Source organism: Lottia gigantea (genome assembly GCF_000327385.1).
Source record: "Lottia gigantea unplaced genomic scaffold LOTGIsca_5, whole genome shotgun sequence".
Lineage (NCBI taxonomy): Eukaryota > Metazoa > Mollusca > Gastropoda > Lottiidae > Lottia > Lottia gigantea.
This window is the reverse complement of record NW_008709715.1, coordinates 4480556-4503331: the sequence shown is the minus strand read 5'-3', so window position 1 is coordinate 4503331 and position 22776 is coordinate 4480556. Positions and strand designations below refer to the sequence as shown.

Here is a 22776-nt window from a genome sequence, read left to right as displayed (position 1 = left end):
GCTATAACACATAGATGTATATTATATCTTAATAGCTCTATTATTGATATATGTGTATTGATTCCGAATTAAATGAATTAAAGGGACTGTCCTATTACTGTCTTTAAAATAATCAAACTAATTTCAGCTCCATGTAGCACATACTGACATAAGTTAATTATCAAGAATTTCATAGACAGACACAAAACTTTAATTTGTTGCAAAAAAGTGATGAAGGGAGTTTGAGTTAATTATATGCCTTACAGCCTTACAATAACAGCCTTACAATACAATAACAGCCTTACAATAACAGCCTTATGTGGACCATATCTCTTTAAAGAGAATTATCAAAAGGAAGCAGTAAAGTAAATGAGGTCTTTTAAGACTATTTATATGTCATATTTCAGAGAGAATTGAATAGAAATAATAAGTAGGTGGATACATATAATTATTTAAAGTGAAACTAGGTAATATTGACTAGAGTTTATATAATTTAATAATAATATGATTTTGCCTACACATTTTAATATAATAATAAATCTATTTCTTATATATAAATAATTTTTACTTTAGTATCATAATGGATACAATACAATGGATTTTGATTTCTTGTTGATTTCTGTTAATGGGACAGATTTCACCATCCGTTTCACCTATCACACCTTGGTCTCAGAAATGGGTTTCACATCTCAGTCGTAAATGTATGAATATGAGTTAACTGTAGAATATTCTTGTAGTCTTTTAACTTCTGTACAGTGAGATCCCTTATTTTGTTTATGCAGTCATATATATGTTTTGGAGTTTATATCACATCAAATGCCTTGATTTTAAATATATAAGCAATCAATTGAAACATTTTTTGTGACCATAATTTTTACAGGCCCAACCACTTTCAATTTTAATACCATTTTTTGTTTTCCTGTGATACATATATTTCACAATAATATTTCAGCTAAAATATTGAAATATGGTAATACCTCACTACATAGTTTAACAAATTTAACACAATGCACAGCCATTGTAATATTTTTAGTTTAGGTGTAGGTGTAGTTTTCTTAAATATTCTTTTCTAATGAATGGCAGTAACAAACACACCCTAACATTTTGGTGCAGTCTAATCAGATATATCAACCATCATATTGTTATAAATTAATAGTGTTAACACCTAATAGACTAGCTATCCCTGCACATAGTTCTAACAATGCTGAATCTTACTGTACTTCAGAAAGACATTTTTGACCTTTATCAACTGGAATAGACCTCATTTGAAAGGGAGGTTCATAACACAAATTATGTCCTCCATTGATAAGATGGCAATGTCATATGAATGAATAGCCAATTTGATGTCATTAAACACTTGTACAATAGCAAGAAAATGGAAAGAAAACTGCCATTTTTCGGGAATGTGTGAAGGTAAAATTCATGTAAAAGTATCATCAAATAGCTTAATCAATTCCAAATTTAATGATGTGAAATATGACTAGTTCGGAGAAAGAGGGATTGGTGAAGGAGGCTTTAAAGGCGTCAAGGTGGCAATTTTATGCAGTGACATAACGTTACCTTTTTATTGTTTGCATATTCAATATGGCCGGCGTGTGAATAAGGTCTATAGTGCCCGAAATTAAGCTCGACAAGATGTAACCTATCTTTTGGAAAAACAAATTTGAATTGATCCTTGTGCACTAGATGATGTCTATAAAGAAGGAGAGAAAAGAAATGATGGGGTATAGCTGTTTATAGAATGGAATGTGTTTAATGTTTGAATTATTAATCTAAGATTTTTAACTACTCTGTTATATCTATTGATTGATATAAACAGAAACAAAAGGAAAGTATTTATATATCATATAAAGTAAGATTGGGAACAGATCAATAAAATAGAGAAAAAAAAACAGAAAAAGCATACAAAACCTCTGCTTCCATCTAAATAATAAAAATATTCAAGAACATAAAGATAAAAATAAAATAAAAACATCTAGATACTAAATAATATAATATGCATACATTCAACTTTTAAGTGCAAAGAAAAGGTGTTATAAATGATGCATATATTCATAATACAAGTTATAACATAAAAATACATTTTAATAATCAACTTGAATCATTGATAGAAAAGTGCAAACATATAAGATAACTTATATCAAGTTTCAACATCTGTTATAGTGTATAATTATGAAATTGTATATTTCAAATAAAATTGAAATATGAACCAATCAATTTCCCAAATTAATTCCTGCATACGAACTTGGTACTTCAATGCTTGGTCTTTCCTAGTACTTCTTGATGAATTGAGCGTTTTTATGTTTTTATTATACCTTACATACAACATGCAGTAACATATTAGCATTTTATAAGAGGATAAAAATATACTGGTACAATGACAGTCAAAGATCAAAAGAAACTCTTTATATTCTTGTGCTTGAGCCTTGAGAGACAGATTCACTTGTTTTAGTACCTTATATAGAGGATTTAACAAGATAACTTAGTCTTCCTCCAACACAAACTTCTGTAGCCACATTCTTTTACTATATATCAAATTAATATCAAGTCAATTTATAGCCTTTTTATCTTGTTTTACTGGGCTCAGAATTAGAGTTAAAATAATACATTGGATGTAAAATATATCTATAGTTGAAATGGCATTCCAGTTGATTTGTATTTTTATCTATATAAGTATTAAAATCTATGATAAACTGTTATTGGGATTTAGGAATCTAAGAATTAAATTTCATTGGATATAATAATTAGATTAGAATCATACATGTGGATCACATTTAGTTACTATTATAATTCTGTATAAATTTAAAATCTACTGGATATTTTTCAAAGCTCACAAGGTAGTGGACATCTAGAGATGAAATGAGGTTATGGTATGTGTATGATCATTAGTTACTACCCTGCATCTAATATTAATATGCCATTATTCACATTGAGGCACATCATTATGCGCATGTTTGGCATAGAAACCAAGGGACACTTTTTTATAACACCTATATGCAGACTGTCAAAATTGAACATAATGTTTCACATTCTAGCCATATGAAGAAAATTAGGTCATCATTTATTTAGCTAATGAACTGGTATAACTGTTCTCTGAAGTGTGACAAGTATTTATATAGCTTCAATGCTCATTACAAACAATTTTCACTATTTCTTTATGTTGTTGTCTGCTACTGATAGATTCACAATGAAAAATAAAATCACTTGCTGTTATAAAAAATATGTTGCATAAATGAAATTCAAATATTGTCAGTGTACAGCCTATCAAAGTTTTGCTTTACTATGAAGAATTACATTCCTTTATTAATGGTGGTAAATCATGATGCTGATCATTCCAGTGCCAAACTGATTTCAGATTAGAGTAGTGACCACAATCCCACAGATAACATGCAACAAAAGTTAGAATCAAGACAAATGATTGGATTAGATCAGTCACATGACATCACCTCAGCCTTATAAGCAGCTTCGTATTCAGCTTGTTCCTGTTGTTGCTGTTCAAAGTCAGTCAACAAATTAATATCTTCACAACTTTCAACGCCATCCATATAAGGTAATACAGGCTAAACAGAGTAAAAATAAAAACAAAGCTACAAGCAAAATAAGATAAGCTGAAACGTTAAATCACATCAAACACCAAGTCACAAATCAAATGATGCATTAAGGTAGGAATAGACGAGGTATGGTGTCAGGTGGATTATAGATACCGTAAAAATACAAGCAAATCGTGTCTGCACTGTGTCCGGACCCCAAGTGTGGCTACTTCTTCTATTTTTAACTGTATCAATATTACCACACCAGACACTGTACCTCATCTATTCTAAACTTTAGACAAGGCAGATATTCACAGAATAGACTATTATATAACATACCTCTGATAAATTCACTGACATTTTCCTACAGAACTGAGTTTTTAATTAACTTAGACTTTGATTTCTAATACTAATATTGGTTTCTTTAGTGTTTGAAATATAGGGCAAAAAAGGTGGGTAAACAACCCATAGTGACCAAAGATAAGATTCAAAACACAAAATAACGTTGTTATCTACATTCTATATTTGACTGAATATCAGTTATGAATTTTTTATATATGTCTTTATCAAGAATGCTGAAATATGGCCTAAAAGTTCAATCTGATAATTGAAACTGTGAATATCTATCAGTGACTAAAATAATTCCATCAGTATATTTCTTACATAAATTCTTTCAGATTCAGTAAAGCCTTCCTCTGAAGCTACAGATGTTTCTTCAAGACTGCCATATTGAGTCAATGGTTCTGTATCCATTTTACAAGTTCAATAAATTATCACAATGACAGTCAGTCTATATTCTTCAATCCAAGTGTGAGATTTGGTCCATGTGAAAGCACAACATCATATAAACTATTCAAATACACGGAGTAAACTTCATAACAACATGTCTAACTAATAAACACATTTCATGTTATTGATTAGGATATTATAATGAGTATTGATGAGTAAGGTATGAAATCATGACAAGTTTTCACTGTTTTTATAGGTGAGTTGAGTTATTCGCTCTAGTGAACATATTCACCATGACACAGACAATACTATAAGGGATTTGTCCACTAACATGCCTAGCACTATATATTACTAGCAGAATGCTGGTTTCAAATGAAAGAATTATTTATGAAAATTTTAAAAAGCTAAAGAATGTTATTGATTGTCTGGGTCTTGTTGACTTTTAGTTTTCTCCAATATTTGATTTGAGGGAAGTCCAGTAGAGGAATAAAATGTCTGAATTACATAATAATCTATCTTTAAGGCAATTCACAGAATATCAGGATATGTCATACACAACTATACCCTGTACTGTATCCTTAATTCTATCAGGTAAATAGTGCATGCATGCTCTTTTCACATATCATTATAATCTGCTAATTCTATAATAAATTCTATCCTCATGAAATTTGATTATTTATTGTTTTATTATATTGGTTTCACAAACTAATTAGGAAAAGCTATTTAACATACTAGATTCAACATTGTTTTATACTATAATATATGCAGGCAGGTCAAGCTGATATCTCTTCTGTATACATCAATTTTTTAAAGCGAAGTTTTCCTCTAATGCAGAAAATAGTATTTCTCTTAAATAGAAACTCTGAGCCAAAATAAAAAACTAAAATATATAACTTTCGGCAGTCCTACACCTTGCATAAAGCGCACTATATAGGGGTCAAAATAGGGTTTTAAGCCTTTTAAAGAATACCTATAGCTTCTATTTCCACCATGCCAATTGCGCAACCAATGTCTGGTTCCTGTAATTTCAGAAACACTTGACCAAATAAAGATGGATGGAAAGATGGTTTTTGAATGGTATATGCTAAAGTGAGGTCATTAATCAGGTCGAGTTTTCTGGAATTGCAGGAAACATCTAGTTGGAAAAACTTCTGCAAATAGAAGCTCCGTCTGAGTTGTATTGCATATCAATAAGACAGAGCTTCTTATTGTGAAGTGTATTACACATATATTTACATTAAGGGTTATTTTACAACATACAAGTGTCTTTTCAGCCATCACACATTATGTCGATCAGGGTTATGACTGTCTTAAATTGCAATACAATTTTCATACTAGAAAATGTCCAACAATTTTGCTTAAGAGTAGGTCGATCAAAGAATGTATGTAGTATATAATGAAAGACACCACAAACTAAATGCGTAACAATAAATAATACATACTAACTACAGTGTTAACTAGTTAATTACTATTTGTGAACTATAACATAACTATTGGTACAAGGATTACAGAAATATTTACCTCTGTTCCATCTTTAGCTACTCTAGTTCTTGGACCACCAGTTACCTCCCCTTCTGTAAAATATAAAGTTACCTTGTGTTACTTATTGAAACTTATTTGATCTGGTTATGTTTATGTGGTATATTAGTTTTTATACCTCCTATAAAAGGTAACAAAAGGAAATTTGATGTGTTAAAATATATATTTTATATAATCAATAATATAAATAGAAGGAATCTCTTTTAGAATCAATAAAGAATAAATTCCTATCAAAAGAAAGTAATTCATTACAAAAAAAATTGGAAAAAAGTAGTAAGTGACCACTCTAATATTCCTACGAAAAATGATTCACATATGACCTAGATATTATCATACATTGTGTCTACAAAGCCAATTAATGGACACTATAAAGGTCCATATGCTGCCAGAACATATAATATGACAGCCTGTAAAATTGCTTAATACAAACAGAATCTAGAGGGACTATGAGAAATAGTTAGTATCAATCAATGATTAGATTAAACAGATCAATAGTAGATCTGGGCCACACTAGTTATAACTACTAGTTACTTATAAAGACTAGTAAGAAAGATAAAAGATTATCTATGTAGAATCAATCAATGTTTAAGGTATTCTTTAATTAATAAATTGAACACGGAATATAAAGACAATTCAAAGAAGAAAAGTTTAATAAAAAATATAAGAAATATAAGGAAATCAGTGTTCAAAAGAAAAAAGTTTCATTCAAATAAAACAAAAACATAACAGCTGCCTCTTACCATTCCATTAAGACTATAAATTTGAATCATTTCCATCCAATTAACAAATCAAGTTTTATTAGAACTTGTCAGAAATCTAATATATTGACAGCTGATATAGTACAATATATCACATAAAACACTTGCATGCAAATCTAGTTCCTGGTTCTCAATCTGGGATACTAGTACTTCCTTGGGGGATTCTAGAAAACTGTGTTTGTGGTACCTATAAGAGGTATGTTGGACAATTTTGGATGGTGTTGTTTCAATATATCAGAATTCAGTCCTCTATTATGCTTCTCTTGAAAAGTTCTACTTGAAATCTCACCCATTTCACTTTGTCAAGACAAGCACCTTAATGTATCAAAAGAGAACCAATAGTCAAAAAGGTTTGGAATCAGATGATCACTTAAATGCTTGGATATGTTTCAACAAGTATTCAAGATATTTGAAGGAAGAAGGGTCTTGCGTGAATCACTTTTCTGTTCAATATTCAACAAAGCAAATGAGGTCTCATATTCAGTTTCAAGCGCTCAAAGTTGTATGATTCAATAAACTGATTTAAACTATTAATAGAATTCTACTGGATATTGAAATGATATTTCATCTAAATATTTGACTAACAAGAATAAGCATATCTTAATTAAACTTAAGTTTACAATAATAAAACTTACTGCAAATTATAAAAAAATCATGCTATAATTTCTATACAAAGACAATTTCAAGACAAACTCTTATGTACAGAATTGATTTCAGCTTTTCAAAAGCTAAGTAATGAAATTCCCGTACATTCATATTGATTTCAAGATCAGTAAGAATTTCTTCTTCATTTGGATTTCATTTTCTAAAAGTTGAAAACAAATCTGATCTGAGATAGTCTTGTAATACGGTAAATAATTCAAAAATTCTGTTACAACACGAATAATTTAGATGAACCCAACAATTAACCTGTTACTTTTATTTCAGAATAAATTGCATGGAATCCAAATCCATTGCTTTCTACAGTTGGAATAGTTGGCTTACTATTACCATATTTGGCTGCATTTAATAGAGAAAATATAAAATAAAACAGGGCAGTCTCTACTGGTAATCAGGTATATCACATACATAGACACAAAGTAGAAAATATATTAAATATAGTTAAGCCCTGGTGTGTAGCTTATTGTTAATACAGCAGTGAATAGTTGGTGTGCATTAAGCATGTCCTGATTCATGTGCCTTGGTTTATGCACATGGCAAATTAAATTAAATTTATCAAAAAAAATATGATATAATGTCCCTTTATACCTTTATATTAATGTTTCAAATCGTTCTCTGTCTTTACACTTACAGATAATGTTTTACTATATAGGTTCTCTGAGAACCTTTCAAAATTTTCAAACATTTAGAACATAAGAAGATTCACTATATTTCTGAATTTAAAACCTTTTATAAAGACTTGTTTTTTCTCAGAATCTATAGAGCTCTTCTATCATTGAAAAACTATATAGTTTTTTTATTTCTGAGAACTGATGAAGGTTGTTTTTATCATTGAGAAACTATGAAGTTTAGTTATTTCTGAGAACTGATGAAGGTTGTTTTTATCATTGAGAAACTATGAAGTCTAGTTATTTCTGAGAACCTATGGAGGTTTTCTATCATCTAGAAACTATGAAGTCTAGTTATTTCTGAGAACCTATGGAGGTTTTCTATCATCTAGAAACTATGAAGTCTAGTTATTTCTGAGAACCTATGGAGGTTTTCTATCATCTAGAAACTATAAAGTCTAGCTATTTTAAAGAACCTTTGGAGGTTTTCCATCAGTTTAGGTGTTTTTTATTGTTCGTAGCCTATAGTTATGTTATTTGAAATATGTACACATTATACCTAATAAACAATATCATGTATTCTAATATAAGTATCATGAACTTTTCAGTTACATTCCTCATATTTCATGATTCTATTAAGCTTTCAATATTATAACTTCTAATTTGTCTATCATTAGTGCATAATAAAGCTTAAATTAGTAGCAGGACTAAGTGATTTACTTAAGTGTCTATATAAAAGGTAATATTATTTTATAGCACCTAAATGTTCCAATTACCTTTTGGATCCACATTAAATGAAACTTTATGTACTTTTGGTCTTTCTATAAACAAGTAAAACAAGAAATTTCATATCTTTATGATAAAGAAAATTCAAATTGACTAAAAAGCAAATATCATGCATATGATATATGTAGGTTTCCATTTTCAGTGTTGATCTATGTCTATTTTCATGCAAATATGACAAAACCTTACTAGATGTGTTAATGTGCTCTTATTTAATAAAATGTTCATAAAAAAAATTCTACTTCTCATCATTTTTTATGCTTAAATTTTCCATCTGCAGCTTTTTTGATGATTTAAATCCAAAACGAAAACAAAATAAAAGAGAAAAAAAATTATTTTGAAATATTGTTAGTTTGAAAAAAGAAAAAATTGAATTTCAAAAAGATAATAATGTCAACAGAAGAACTTTTATCAAATTCATTTTTTAGTGATAGATTGTTTTGAATTTGATTTTCATTAAAATATACATGACTTGTGTGGTTTTAAAGCACAATTTCTACAGTGTTTTAACAATAAAAACAAACATCATCAATTTCAACTAAACATGTCAACTAAAGATGTGAACACATTAAGAGAAATTATAAATACTTTTGTCTAAATCAAGAAAACAAAGAAGAAAAATTCAGAATAAAAAAAAAAAAGCTGGATTGTTATTTGCTGCAAATTGATGGAATTTTACCTGCGTTGTTATTACGATTTGGTTCATCAGCCACATATGCTGGATTAGCTAAATTCAGAGAGATTGAATTAAAAATAGCATTCCATATACCCATATAATAGGTACATATTTCTCATTCCCAACAAATTCATACTTATGCATGTCTATGGAATTATATTGAAACATTCAAAATATTAAAATAATAACCTTTCATTTTTTTTCCAAATTTAAAAATAGTCAACAGTTAAATATTTGGTATGTTTAAATTAGAGATTTGAATGTATACTATTAGTACATGCTATGAGGAAGTGGTAAATGTCAAGGGTCACATTATGTACCAACTTGAAAATATTGTGTTTAGCCTCTTTCATAGAGTGAGTAAGTACACAAACAACATGCAGTTTAAAGGGATTGGAAAGAGGTTTTATAAACTTTTTATGTGACATTTAATAGAAATTGCAAGAGCTAAAGATGTCTGATTGAAAATTGGAATGGCACAAGATGATGCTTTCATTGTCCCTATACACTATATAAGTTAAGAAAACCTCTCTACAATCCTTTTAAAACAAACTCAGTCAGAAGTCTGTTCAGGACGACAGAAGGTTCACACCATAAAATATGAATTTTGTATTAGAATAAGAAGTTATGATGTCATAGTGTGCTACCATCATTACCGGAGAACAGAAATAAATCAGTAGCATACCTTGATCTTCAAATCCTATTGGTACATTATTAGGTTCTACTAATGGTGAAGTATCTATGTTGTCAGTAGGTTGTGGATTAACATTGATCCCTGTAATAGAACATAATTATTGTTTATTGACTGATGCTATTCTGAATTCCCATATACTCCATGACAACATCTATAGCAGAGATATTATTGTGTAAACCTTAGAGAGTACAAGTAAAGATAAACAGTAGCTAATATACATAAATATTAACACAGGTTAAATGTAAACATACATATAATGACATGAATAAATATAGTTTTGCTATTCTAGAGTACTAGATCATGCTTTCTAGCATCTTATATAAGATAGTATAGTTTTGTCATCCATTTTCATCTTGAAAGATCGAGAAGGTCATTGGAAATCAAATTAAGCTCAATAATACCTTCAAAGGAGGCAACATATTGCAACACTCAACAAAAGCATTATAGTCATAAAGCCTAATTTCTGAGTCAAAAATGACATAAAAGATTGATTTTTCCAAAGCCATTTGTATATTTACATGAATGCAAATAAATACAAAAGCTATGAAAGCACTTCTGAATCAATTTATTCTATTTGTTTCTACTATCCAAGTTGACTGATGACAGATACTATATCATAAACAAGGGAAGCCTTATATTGTAAACAAATAAATAAAGGTTATTTTGACACAGAAATACATACTTGTTATATTTATGTTATTTCCTTCCATGGTGATACATCAATTTACATTATATAAAAATCTTAGTCTTTATATTTCTTACTTATATCAGCATCACGAATTTTCCTCATACACTTTACTATTATTAGTATTGTAAAATTTTCTATTAATTTTAATCAGTTTTACATTTCATACTTATAGCACCATCACAAAATCTGATCATGTCTCTTAAAGTCTCCTTATACACTTATATAAGCATTATTATTTTTAACATTATCATTGTTATCACATCACAAACTATTTCTATTTAGTCCTCTATACATCATTAATTATTGTTTATAATGTTACTCTTCTATTTTAAACAATAAGTCCTTAGAAGCTAACACCAATATCCTCTTTATTATAATTTCCAAAATACCACAACTTATATATGTTAATAAAATCTACTTATAAATCTATTGCTAACATTGATCAAATTAAAACCTGCCTATCACAGTGTTAATTGTAATTGTGCAATACTGAAGTATATTTTCAATATAATCAATGTCTTGCTAGCAGTATTCATGACAACTGGAACCAATCGTTCTCGACTGATGCTGACATTCCTACATTCAATTGTTGATAATCATTCTCTCGAGGATTAACCAATTATTGAGGATAATATTAATATAATGATTGTTGGTGAGAATGATATCTATTGAGAATATATATTATCACACATGATTTGTTATATCACACATCATATTTCCTCTTTTCATTCACACAAATTATACATCTACCACAATTATAGCACAAAATAGACCACAATTCTAGATAAATAAGGTACAGTAGATGTATCAATGGTTGCTAGGAAACTATCTCAAACTCAATTTAGATCATAAAATCTGTAATTTATAGCACTAAGTCTAGTTTACACAAACTGGCCTTTACTTTAATCTCAATGTTCAATTACAATTTACATTTTAATCCCAGATCAAGCTACAAAATATGAAACTAGTATTCTGCTATTTCAGAGAGCATTAGGATGCTGATAGCCACATTGATATAATACTTCCAGGTAAACAGTGACACATGCTGTCTAATATTCTAAAAAGAGTACATTAAAGCCTTGGAAAGCAGAAACTGATAGTAGTATATCTGCAAGAATCAATCACACCTATTGTTTATTACTTCACAAGTCAATGTAAACAGTAAGAAATGAGACAGTAAGCTTCTCCACGTAGATATCAGTAAATCAACAATTCAACTCATTAGCTATTCCAAGACTTCCTATAATTTCCTCACGCCTTTTTTCTCAATTCAGATTCTCTTGTTAACTTTTAATAAGATCTTAGTTTCTATAGTTCTAATCATACCAACTCAATGAGGCAGATGAACTCCACTACATTTAATATTAACCAGTATAAATTATATATTACTGGCCTGGTTAAAACTCTAGGTTTAAAGGGTTGAGATACAAACAGGGTTGAATGGTTTCAATATTTGATTAAGACCAGTATTTGAAGAGGTGTATTCATTTATTAAGTTAGGTAAATATAAGAAATATTACAGATTAAATAATTAAATTATAAATTCTTGCATTGCTTTCATCTTTTGACAATACTGTCAATATTAGGACTATAACACTTACAGCTTTATAGTTCCTGCGAAAGGAGCACAGGAATTCTATGTACTGCTCTAAAATATTGGAATGAGCCTATTTATAAAATATTTCAAAGCCTTAATAATGTAAATTTAATTATACCAAGAATGTTGCAAAATTGAATGTCATACTTATCCATGGATAAATTTACATTTAAATTCTTTAGAAAAAACTTTAAAATAACCATATACTAATATATGCTTAATCTGTCCTCTTTATATTGATGTCAAATCATTGTGGTTACATTAGTAATAGTATCATATCAAGTTATCTAGAATTACAGTCATTTATTGTCAATGTCATAATTAGTAATGACAGTAATTCATAATTAGTGATGTAAATTAATATTTACCTCTTGCCTATTCATTAATCAACTCGAATACTAAATACTAAATACTAGTAAAAATATTGATAATACTCTATATAAAATTGATAAATTCTTCATAAATAGTACTTAATATCCGTCAATTTTATCAATATATAGTGCAACATCTATATTTCTGCAATACCTAAACATCATAGTTTAGATCATGGAGGAATTAATGGACTACAATTCTTTAATCAGGAAGAAAGATAGATAAACTTTGAATTCTGTATGTAAAGATCTCTGGTTTGGCTTAAACATTCACGTTTCTAAGTGATCACATAGTCATTAGTCCAATCAGATTCTTTGGAAATTCACCTATGATTATCAAGAAGTTGAAATATTGAGTAATTTATATGATCATTTTCAAGTCTTTAGCAATTTACATACACTAAAACAGATTGGGTCATGATTATACATCATAAGAGAGATATTTTAATTTTTTTTTTCAATTTAGAGAAAGTTTAGAACAGTGTTATATTTCTATCCTTAAGATCTTATTTGTTAGAAATTCATTTATGTTTTAGGTAGAGAACCTTCACCTACATGGTATTCATAATGAATTTTTTTAAATTTCAGAAGAAGTATTTCCATATGTTTGATTGGTTGTGACATGTCAAACTATTCAATTCTGAATTATCCAAGTTGTTTTGAATTGGAGTTATGGCATTTGCAGCTTATTGTCTTTGTTAGCAGGGCTTGTGTCTTGCCTAGCTCCGTATAGTCACAGATCTAGTAGAATTTCTCTGTTGATCAGGATGGGCTTGTGTCTGATTTGAGAAGCAAACTAACACGAGGTGATTTAATTGATAAAGTTAAAAAGCTTTTTCACAGCATTTGATTTCCTCTATAAATATCTAAGCTGAGATATTATGAGTAACAGTACAAGCTGGCCTCCCTAGAGTACCATATAGAATGAAATGGTCATCCACTAACAGTATTCAGTCATATACAGAAATTCTCTAGTTATATACAACGGTATTGATTTTATGTTAATATACAGATTTTATATCTCCAAACTGTATAATTATTCATTTACAATCAAATAACATTAAGTTAATCAGTTGTTGTTCATAGTGAAAGGTCAGATCATATAAACTATGCCATGCAGTGTGCAATTTCTCAGTTTTCCAGGTTCTGATCAATGGATGCAGTGTACCATAGCATTAGCTGCATAGCCGATCATAAAATATGACAAAATTAGTTAAAAAATTTGCCAAGATGTTGATCGTATAGTATCTTAAAAAAGTTGTACTATCAGTTTATGATTTTCTTAACTATTGATTTTTGAAGCTTACTTAAATCATTTAAAACAAAGACTTAACTTCTATAGAACATTGCCGTAAGGATATATATTCCAGGAAAAAGGCCTCTACAATGCAGTACTCAGATACATTGGTACACAAGTAATTAACTTGTATATATCAAGCTAGGGCAAGCTGACAATAGTAAAATAGATCAAAATAATCGGTTTCGCATAGCTTCACACAAAACATATTTTCTTTATTGAAGGAGCAATATAATTCATGTTCACTTGTATGGAAAATAGTTTAAAATTAACTGAGCTTACTCCAACACTATTAATAAATCAAACTTTCTTCATCAACAAAAAATCATGGTAAATAATTAGTAAAAAGCAAGGTAGATAAATAAAATTAAATAGCACATTTTTAACACTTGCACTCTGAGGATCAAGGTCAATATTTGGAAACTACAGTTTGATGCATGTCCACTTAATATTGATACCAAAAAAATTCAAAAAATGTCATGTCTGTCTATGTTGTTATTATGATATAATGGAAATTAGAAAATGTTTTGTATGTTATTTTTGTTTTAATCAATAAAGTGCCATTTACACACACAATTCTCATTCATCAATCTGTGACAGTTTATTCAACAAATTTAATAACAACACAATCACGTCTAGTATTTCATTTCTGTCATTTTTATTGTATAAAAACAGTTTCAGAATAATTTGTCATTATTTCAGTATATTTCTAAAGAAACCACAAAGTAATTTATTTCAATGGTACATAAACTGTGCTTAAAATTCTGAGACATCTTAGCCCAACTTTCATGAAATTTAAGGTACTTTACTAAGCTGGATGGTTGTCTGATGGACAAAAAGGTGATGAGAGCTTGAATCCTGCTCAAGGTAAGACACATTTGATGCCATGTCTAGTGCTTTCAAGAGTAAACCTGATGTTGACTTTTTATCCCTTCTGCCATATACGGTACCCTAATTAAAGACCTTGAACTGTAGATAGCAAAAGACACATTTTATGACATAAATCTTCACTTTCTTTCTCACAATAACAATTTCAATTCAAAGTCTAAGACTACTACTTATGACAAAGATTTTCAAGTAAGCTTATAGAAATTACAAGGTCAATATAAAAATCAATAATTCTCAGACTACTATTAGCACCTACCTTCTTCCATCATCTCAAATCCTATAGGTCTAACACCAGTCGCCATCTTGTCAATGTAATAGATTTCACACTCTCAATATAAAATATAAACTAACTTAATCCAAAGATCTTCATTTAACTTAAACCATCTGAAATTGAAAAAATAAAATTTTAGCATTTCAATTTGATAACATTTGACAAATAAAGCAGACATGGAATTTAAACTTTTAAATACTAAATCTGGAACAGAAACATATATAATAGCTTTTAAAACACCATCAGAAAGAACCAGATCATAAGTTACATGAGTAAGCAGCTTCTACCCAGTCTAGATTATTAAATTTGTAAAGCTCGGTGTGCCTGTGAATATAGAACATTTCCAATCCAGTGCATTTTACCTACAAAAGTTAAGTTCATGTCCAGAAGGCAATGATGATTATGAAGAAAAAAAATTGCGTGAGATTGTTGTTAATTTGTCTTATCATATTACTGAATTCTTTTCCTACCCAGAGGCAAGCTAAAACTATGTCCACTATTTTAAGACTGGAGTGTAAAAGGCTACTGTTATGATATCTATATATATTTCTTTCCTAAATTTCATATCAATACATTGGGCCTATTGTCACACTTCAAACAGATCAAATATATTGTGAAATTTCTAGTATGAAATAAACAATAAATATATCCAAATATTCTAACTAGGTCACAATATTGCACCATTTAAATGATTATTCTACTTTTAATAATGAATGAATAAATTGTTATCTTCAAAATGTTCTAAGCTTTGTTATTTAAAAACAACATACAGAATATTTCAAAAATCATTGTTAACAAAAAGCCTTTAAATGAAAGTTTAATATCAGTATCAGTGTCCTTCTTGACAGCAATAGCCTTTTTATGATCTTTAGTTGAAGAAATGCTCTATTTAACTCACATAAAAATATTATGTACTGGTATTCACTATCTTCTCTACTCTATGAATAAGTGATCAAGAGCTCATATCATTATCAGTTTGATTGTAATTTTTAGGGCTATGATAAAGCTTTTAAATAAATACTACAAGATACTCCCATACACTTACATTAATACTCATTGTCTCAATACAGCCACAGGGGGGATGAAAAGGAGTTAAATTTGCTCACTCTCACATTCATTTTTGTAATATAACTAGAATCATCACCTCTAACATAGTCTAATTAATGAAGATCTCTAACATTACAAGAATGCATGATAAAAAAAATGATAGCCTGATAAATTGTAAAGCTCAGTAGTCCTTAGTCCTATAGTCTAATCTAGTCTAGACATAGAACTATGATTTTGGCTTCTGAAACTTCAAAATAAGCTTATACCAACCTACTTTTAGTTGAAGCCCTACCTACAACTTATTTGGATGGAAAAGGTAGATATATTATCTATATCCAGTAGGCCTAAGTAGAATTGCTTAAATTAGGCCTAGTGATAAGAAGGTAACTTGTACCAGTAGCCTACCTCAAAATTTTTGTAATAATAATGACAATGCCAAATGGCCTACTACCAGTACTACAAAATACTACAAAGTTTTTTCAATAAGCCTATTTCATATCTCCTACATTTCCATTAAGAACCTGTTCAACTTCTTTTAGACAAAGTAAGCTATTGCAAAGGCTTAACATAACAGTTCAAAGACACAGTTTCCCTTGTTTTTACTAGGGCTAGGGCCCGGCCTATCGTTTAGTTGTGTTTCACAATAAATGTGCAGTCTCTTCAGACTCTTGTTTTTGTAAGCTGCCTACATCAAATAAATAAGATTTATGAATAGAAATAATTCCCAGTAGAACTAATTGAAAAGAACTGATAATAATTTGCATAAAACACAATCATATTTTACTCTACCTGACATCTTGTCTTGATTTTAATATTCCGGGGCCTGTAATGTTTTGGTTGAGTTGTCAAACTTCTTTACGATGGGTCACTCCCAATCTTGGCATGGAGATTCCCTCGACCAGAACGAGCCTCGATTTCAGATGAGCTGTTACTATATTTAGATATCATGTGACACGTGGTTGTTATTTTTCTATTTTTAGCATAAATTTCACAGAGCCGTATATACAGATTTATTTGTAGTTTGTAGTACTGATAAAACAAAAATTATTTAGTATAGTTACTTCCCTTTAAAGGTGAAAGTTAATCGCTCTGCAATATCAAATTAAGCTTGTATTTTGTTCAGTTATATCCCTTGCGATTAGCTGGCCCCTTACTTTAAAGTTTCTGAAAGCCAACAATAAAACGAATCTCAACTTGTATAAGTCGATTTCTTCGTTGATTTGGTATATTTGAGTGAATCTGTTTTTTAGAGACACCCTGACTTATTTAAAAACATAGACTGTTCATACGGAGAACTGTATATACAGTAGGCCTACGCAGTAAACACAGAAATATGGATAGCGTCCGATAATTCGAAACAATAAACTGAATTTTACACACAAAACTAGGCCTTAAGTGAGGTGATTCGAGCTCCAACTTAGCAAATGAAAAACCCTTTCTGATACGTTTTTGTGCATTTGAGTGCATTTGTAATTTTCAGATACCCTATTCTATCTTGACTTCCGCTTCTGGAAAAGTCTTGCATAAGAAAACAAACGCAATAGAAGATTGCAGACAAACTGTGACGTTTCGTGTTGTAGCTTGGTAAGAACGAATATTTACAGAAAAGTGTGAGTATATAAATGTATATTCAGGCGAATAAGAAGGGTGACAACTGAAACAGTTGACTTACACTTACACAGATCTCTGCTGAGACACGGGTCGGGTGTCGATGGTGATAGATAATTTCGTTGGTATCTTTTTGCTTTTTGTAAAGTCATCGAATGGTCGATACCTGAAGGTGGGAGAAAGTGCCAATGACTGAAAGGAAGTAGTCTGTTGGTAGGAACACCTGAGGATATTTCATCTTCATTTTCAAGGACAATTTTGGAGATTTTTACACATATTACAGTGGTGCCTATAAGGATTCAACACCTAATTTCGTCAAAGTTAAAACAAACTGAATTTTTTTTTTATGTCTTAGATGTTTCCTCAGATATTCTACAAAATAATTAAAATTGGTTTGTTTCGATTTTCTTTATGAATCCCTCACTCTGACCCATATTTCATGAGTACCCAACTCGACCACGGTGGCAAAATGTGCCACCTATTTTTGTGTAAATAGTTTGATCTATAAAAAAGTCAGGAAAAACAAGTTGTATGGGTTGTTACTGATTTTATTAACTTTGCAGGTGAAGGATAAGTTAAAATGCTGTCTACACGTTTAGTGATGACCACTAGGGTCCCTCTCACTGCTTTTGTCAGTGGGTTGGGCAAGACACCAGTTAAATCACATCAAGTAACCAGAATACAGAAGTATGCTAATGGGACTAAAAGTGGTCTTGGCACAAGAGCTAAAAGAAGATCGATAAAAGATATTGCTATGGCTCCTGCAGGAGATTCAGGTAAATTATGTATAATATTATGTTCAAATCTGGCATGGTAAATACCAGTTTAAGTTTAACAAGCAGTTCATGGAAGTATTTGAAACTTATGTTTTCTGGATAGGAGTTCTAGAGAATTACCTGGTACTGGCTGGCTATGGTTATTATATTACACAAGGACCCTTTCCTTAACACAATTCATAACAGATTTTTTTAATTTTTGATGAAGTTTCATCTTTAAGATTTTAAACCGTAACATCTAATGACATTCTGAATGAATTGTTGAATAGTGTCCTTCAATAAGATAAGTAAATACTAATATAATATATAATATATTTCAGCATTCAGTCTAGGGCAAGGTGTGGTAGCAGGTTCTGCTGTGTTTGGTTTAGGAGCTTTATGTTATTATGGATTAGGAATGTCAAGTGAAGTTGGTGCTATTGATAGGGCTGCGTAAGTTTACACCAAGAGACTTATATCTTTCCATGGTTTGAGTGCATTTTCCATTTAGTTCCCACATTTGTCAGTAAATTGAATTTATAACATAAACGAAAATTCAAATATCAGTTTAAAAGAATATCTTCTGTGTCCATGCAAATATGTTAAAGTTTGTTAGTTTGCATTTAATACAAATTCACTTCCTTCCTAATTTATTTGTATTATTATTTTAGATTATGGCCTAAAGTGGTAAAGGCGCGCATTAGAGATACATACATGTATTTTGGTGGAAGTATAGCTCTTTCAGCCATATCTGCTGCAACATTATGGCGTAGTCCACAAGCAATGAGTCTGATGATGAGGCGCCCCATGTTGGTAAGTAGAAATTCCACTATAAATTTGTTAAAATTGACAAAGTAAAACTATTAACCTCAAAATAGTTGTAGCAATGGCTTAGTCTAGCCTCTATGAGGTCAGCTCTAATCTTTGCATAGGATACGACTATTAAACCTAGTTTTCCCCTTGTCAGTGATGCAGGTCAAAGGGTTTAATATATGCAACCAAAAAACAAGTCTCCATGCTCCAGAGCCACAGGCTATATATGTTCATAATTCGCTTCATAATCTAGAAGAATGCTTTCTTTTAACAAGGACTAAAATGTTATATGTTTAACTGTTTGTAGACTTTCGGAGCTCAGATTGTTGGTTTGATTGGAGCTGGTATGGTTTGTAGATCCATGGAATATACTGGTGGATTTAGTGCTAAACATTTAGTATGGATGGCATATAGTGGTATAGTTGGTACCACCTTGGCACCATTAGCTGTTCTTGGTGGACCTTTATTAATAAGAGCTGCCTGGTACACTGCTGGCATTGTTGGGGGTAGGTTAACTAAGTTTTATCTAAAAGAAGGCTAGAACAATTGGTATCATGCAATATTTCTATTTCTTTTTGGTAGCGACTAAATATCTTCTTTTGAAATAAAAGCATGCAATTGAAGAAAATTGGTAATTATGAAATACTTACAAAAATATAGCATTTTGAAAGTTTTCATAAAGACATGATAACCACTATTATCACTATGTTGAACAGTGTTAGGAACTGTTGTTAATATTAAGGACAATTATATATTCAATATTTCATGTTTTAGAGCCAATTCTTCGTGTATGGCTTGTAAATAACTATGAGCTTTTCTGTCTTCTACAGGGTTATCAGCTGTAGCAATGTGTGCACCAAGTGAGAAATTTTTGAACATGGGAGGACCATTGGCTATTGGTCTTGGAGTTGTGTTTGCTTCATCTATTGGTTAGTATAGGTACAAATGGTCAAACACAGACGTGATAAGCAATAAATATTACTATTAACATACACAGAGTATGAAATGTACAATGTATATTATAGCATTTAAAATGGAAAACTCCTGATTCATCAAGATATCTAACAGTTCTTTAGATTTTTGGAAGAAATTGGACTATATTTATTAGATGGGTAATGCTGAATTATAATTTATATTCCTACAGGAGGTATGTTCTTACCACCTACCACAGCACTAGGAGCTGGTCTTTATTCTATAACTATGTATGGTGGATTAGTTCTCTTTAGTGCCTTCTTACTATATGATACCCAGAAAATCATCAAAAAAGCTGAAACTCATCCAACTTACGGAGTGCGACGTTATGATCCTATCAATGGGTAAGTTTATTTCAGAAAGTATTAGTGTATATCAAACCTGGTTTAAAAGTTTGTAGTTGTGTAGCTTTCTGAGAAGAAGGAACTTGAGCTTTTTGCAGACACCTGGCTATTTGTCTTTATTCCTATAGTTTTAGAACCTGTTCTCTAAATCTTCTTACTTACTTCCACTGTTGCGCGCAATCTTGAATCTTAAATAAATCATACCAAAGAGTTATGAGCCACGATTTGGTCAAGTTGGGTACGTGCTTAGGCAAATCGCTTAAATAAATGGGCATTGTAGGCAAATCGTTGTTTGTGCTTTTAAGCCCTTTTAATATGAATTTAGAGTAAAATACATTCCACAAGACTGAATAAGGGAAACAACTCTTATTTGTTTGAACCTGAGCTCTATCAGATAATAAAGAAACTTCTTTACACAACTGTATTGCTTAAGCAAAGTTTAATGTGTTAAATAGTAAATGTTATATCTATTTCAGATGTCTGGGAATCTATATGGATACTATCAATATATTTATAAGATTAGCTATATTATTATCTAATGGTGGAGGTGGTAGAAGGAAATAAATATTTTGTGATGTTGTGATTGTAGAAAACATTGTGAACTGTTTATTGTGATATCTTTGATTCAGTCACCTGATACAGACATTGAACATCTAATTTCCACTAGACTTAACCATAAAGGTACTAGCCCAGGAGTCTAAGTGATTTGGTATCTTTTCTATCTGGGATTGTCCTTGTTTAAAAAAAAAAATGTGTTACTGTGTATAATAAGGTAGATAAATGACCTGTATTGTAAAATAAATTGTTTCCAGATCATTCTAGTGTTGAGCTTGATTCATTGGAAAGAGCAAACTTTGTAGAAGTATCTTACAAAGGTAGCAGCTGTCAATAAGTTTGTTTTACCTGCCTTTGTTACATTAACAAACCTCTTTTGAAAAAGTTTGTTGTCGCTATGAAGGTTGTTATGAAGAAAATATTGCTTAATTTAAGGACCCCCCACCTCCTCCCTTGGCCATTTATAGGAATGCGTCATTACCACTATAATTTACAACCAGTAAGAGTTATCCGTACATGTGTGTCTATCTGCTACCGAAAACTCTTTAAGGTTCGTCATAATTAAACATAAGCTGTCTAATATTAGCATATTATATTTGACATATGCAGAAATAGATTTAGAGTAGTTGGTGTTTTTGGAAAACATTGTCGAAAGATTTTTATACGTTGAAAATACTCTTCAAAAACATTATGTATTGACTAGAATATCATGATAAATATGGAGGTTTTCAAGACACGTTAAGCAACGCGTGATTTTAGAGTCTTAAAAAGAATCGATGTCAATAAGCTGGCGTCAGTCAGTTATTATTGCTGCAGACACGCCAAGATAAATATAGGTATTTGTCACAATATATCATACGATACATTGCTTTTTATAAATACTGGCTTAAATCATCCCTATCTCGTTTCGATTCACGTTTTGAAGAACAGGTGAAAGTTATTTATTTAAACTGCTGAGTGGACAAGGCTGGTAATATCTTTCTTTAACTATGAAGGGTCACAAGCCGTTAAAATAAATCTGCCATCTACCAGTTCGTGACCCTTCAGATAATAATTGTTAATACTTTTTAACTTCAAATTTAATCGACGAGGGCACAGATAGAATCGCAGATCATGCTTCTAATCAAGATTAATATAGCTTGGGAAAATAATGACGAACCTTGCTTTAAACGGATTGTAAAGAGACTTTCTAAATTTTGTATGTATATCGGTGACATTGATGATAGCATCAATATGCACCATTCCAATTTTCAATCAGATGTCAATGGTTCCTGCAATTCCAAAATTTAGAAAATCTCTTTACAATCTCTTCAAGGGTTTTTTTTTTTAAATAGAAGGCTGTAGTCCAGTTATTGCTCTATAAGTCAACAGAATTGTACTTCTGGTGTCCATTATCACTTTTCAGAATCAAAGTCACACATTAGGCTCCCTTACCATTAAATGAAGTAAATACCGCTATATTCTCTCTTATAATGATATTAAATTGTAAGGAGTCCTCCAAGGTAAGTGTTTTGTATAGGGGAAGGGAACCCTAATGTGGGAATTTGATTATTTAAAAAGCTATCAATACTTTTTGAGATAGTATGGAAACTGTGAAAGACTTCTCGTCATTAA

General features: G+C 30.4%; 2 protein-coding genes across 2 annotated transcripts; one reads left to right on the top strand and one right to left on the bottom strand.

Annotated features, from left to right (window-relative positions):
• Positions 1 to 5197: 5197 nt before the first annotated feature.
• Positions 5198 to 15099, bottom strand: LOTGIDRAFT_154378 (hypothetical protein; the record flags this gene model as incomplete). Its single annotated transcript, XM_009062063.1, has 6 exons — positions 5198 to 5257; positions 5760 to 5812; positions 8580 to 8624; positions 9266 to 9313; positions 9948 to 10037; positions 15054 to 15099. 6 exons carry the CDS (start codon positions 15097 to 15099, stop codon positions 5198 to 5200), a joined length of 342 nt encoding a protein of 113 aa, XP_009060311.1.
• Positions 15100 to 17430: 2331 nt separating this feature from the next.
• On the top strand, positions 17431 to 21423 carry LOTGIDRAFT_210320 (hypothetical protein). Its single transcript, XM_009062062.1, has 8 exons — positions 17431 to 17725; positions 18287 to 18499; positions 18820 to 18931; positions 19150 to 19291; positions 19599 to 19797; positions 20122 to 20220; positions 20436 to 20607; positions 21084 to 21423. Exons 2-8 carry the CDS (start codon positions 18304 to 18306, stop codon positions 21169 to 21171), a joined length of 1008 nt encoding a protein of 335 aa, XP_009060310.1. The 5' UTR covers positions 17431 to 17725; positions 18287 to 18303; the 3' UTR covers positions 21172 to 21423.
• The last annotated feature ends 1353 nt before the right edge of the window (positions 21424 to 22776 follow it).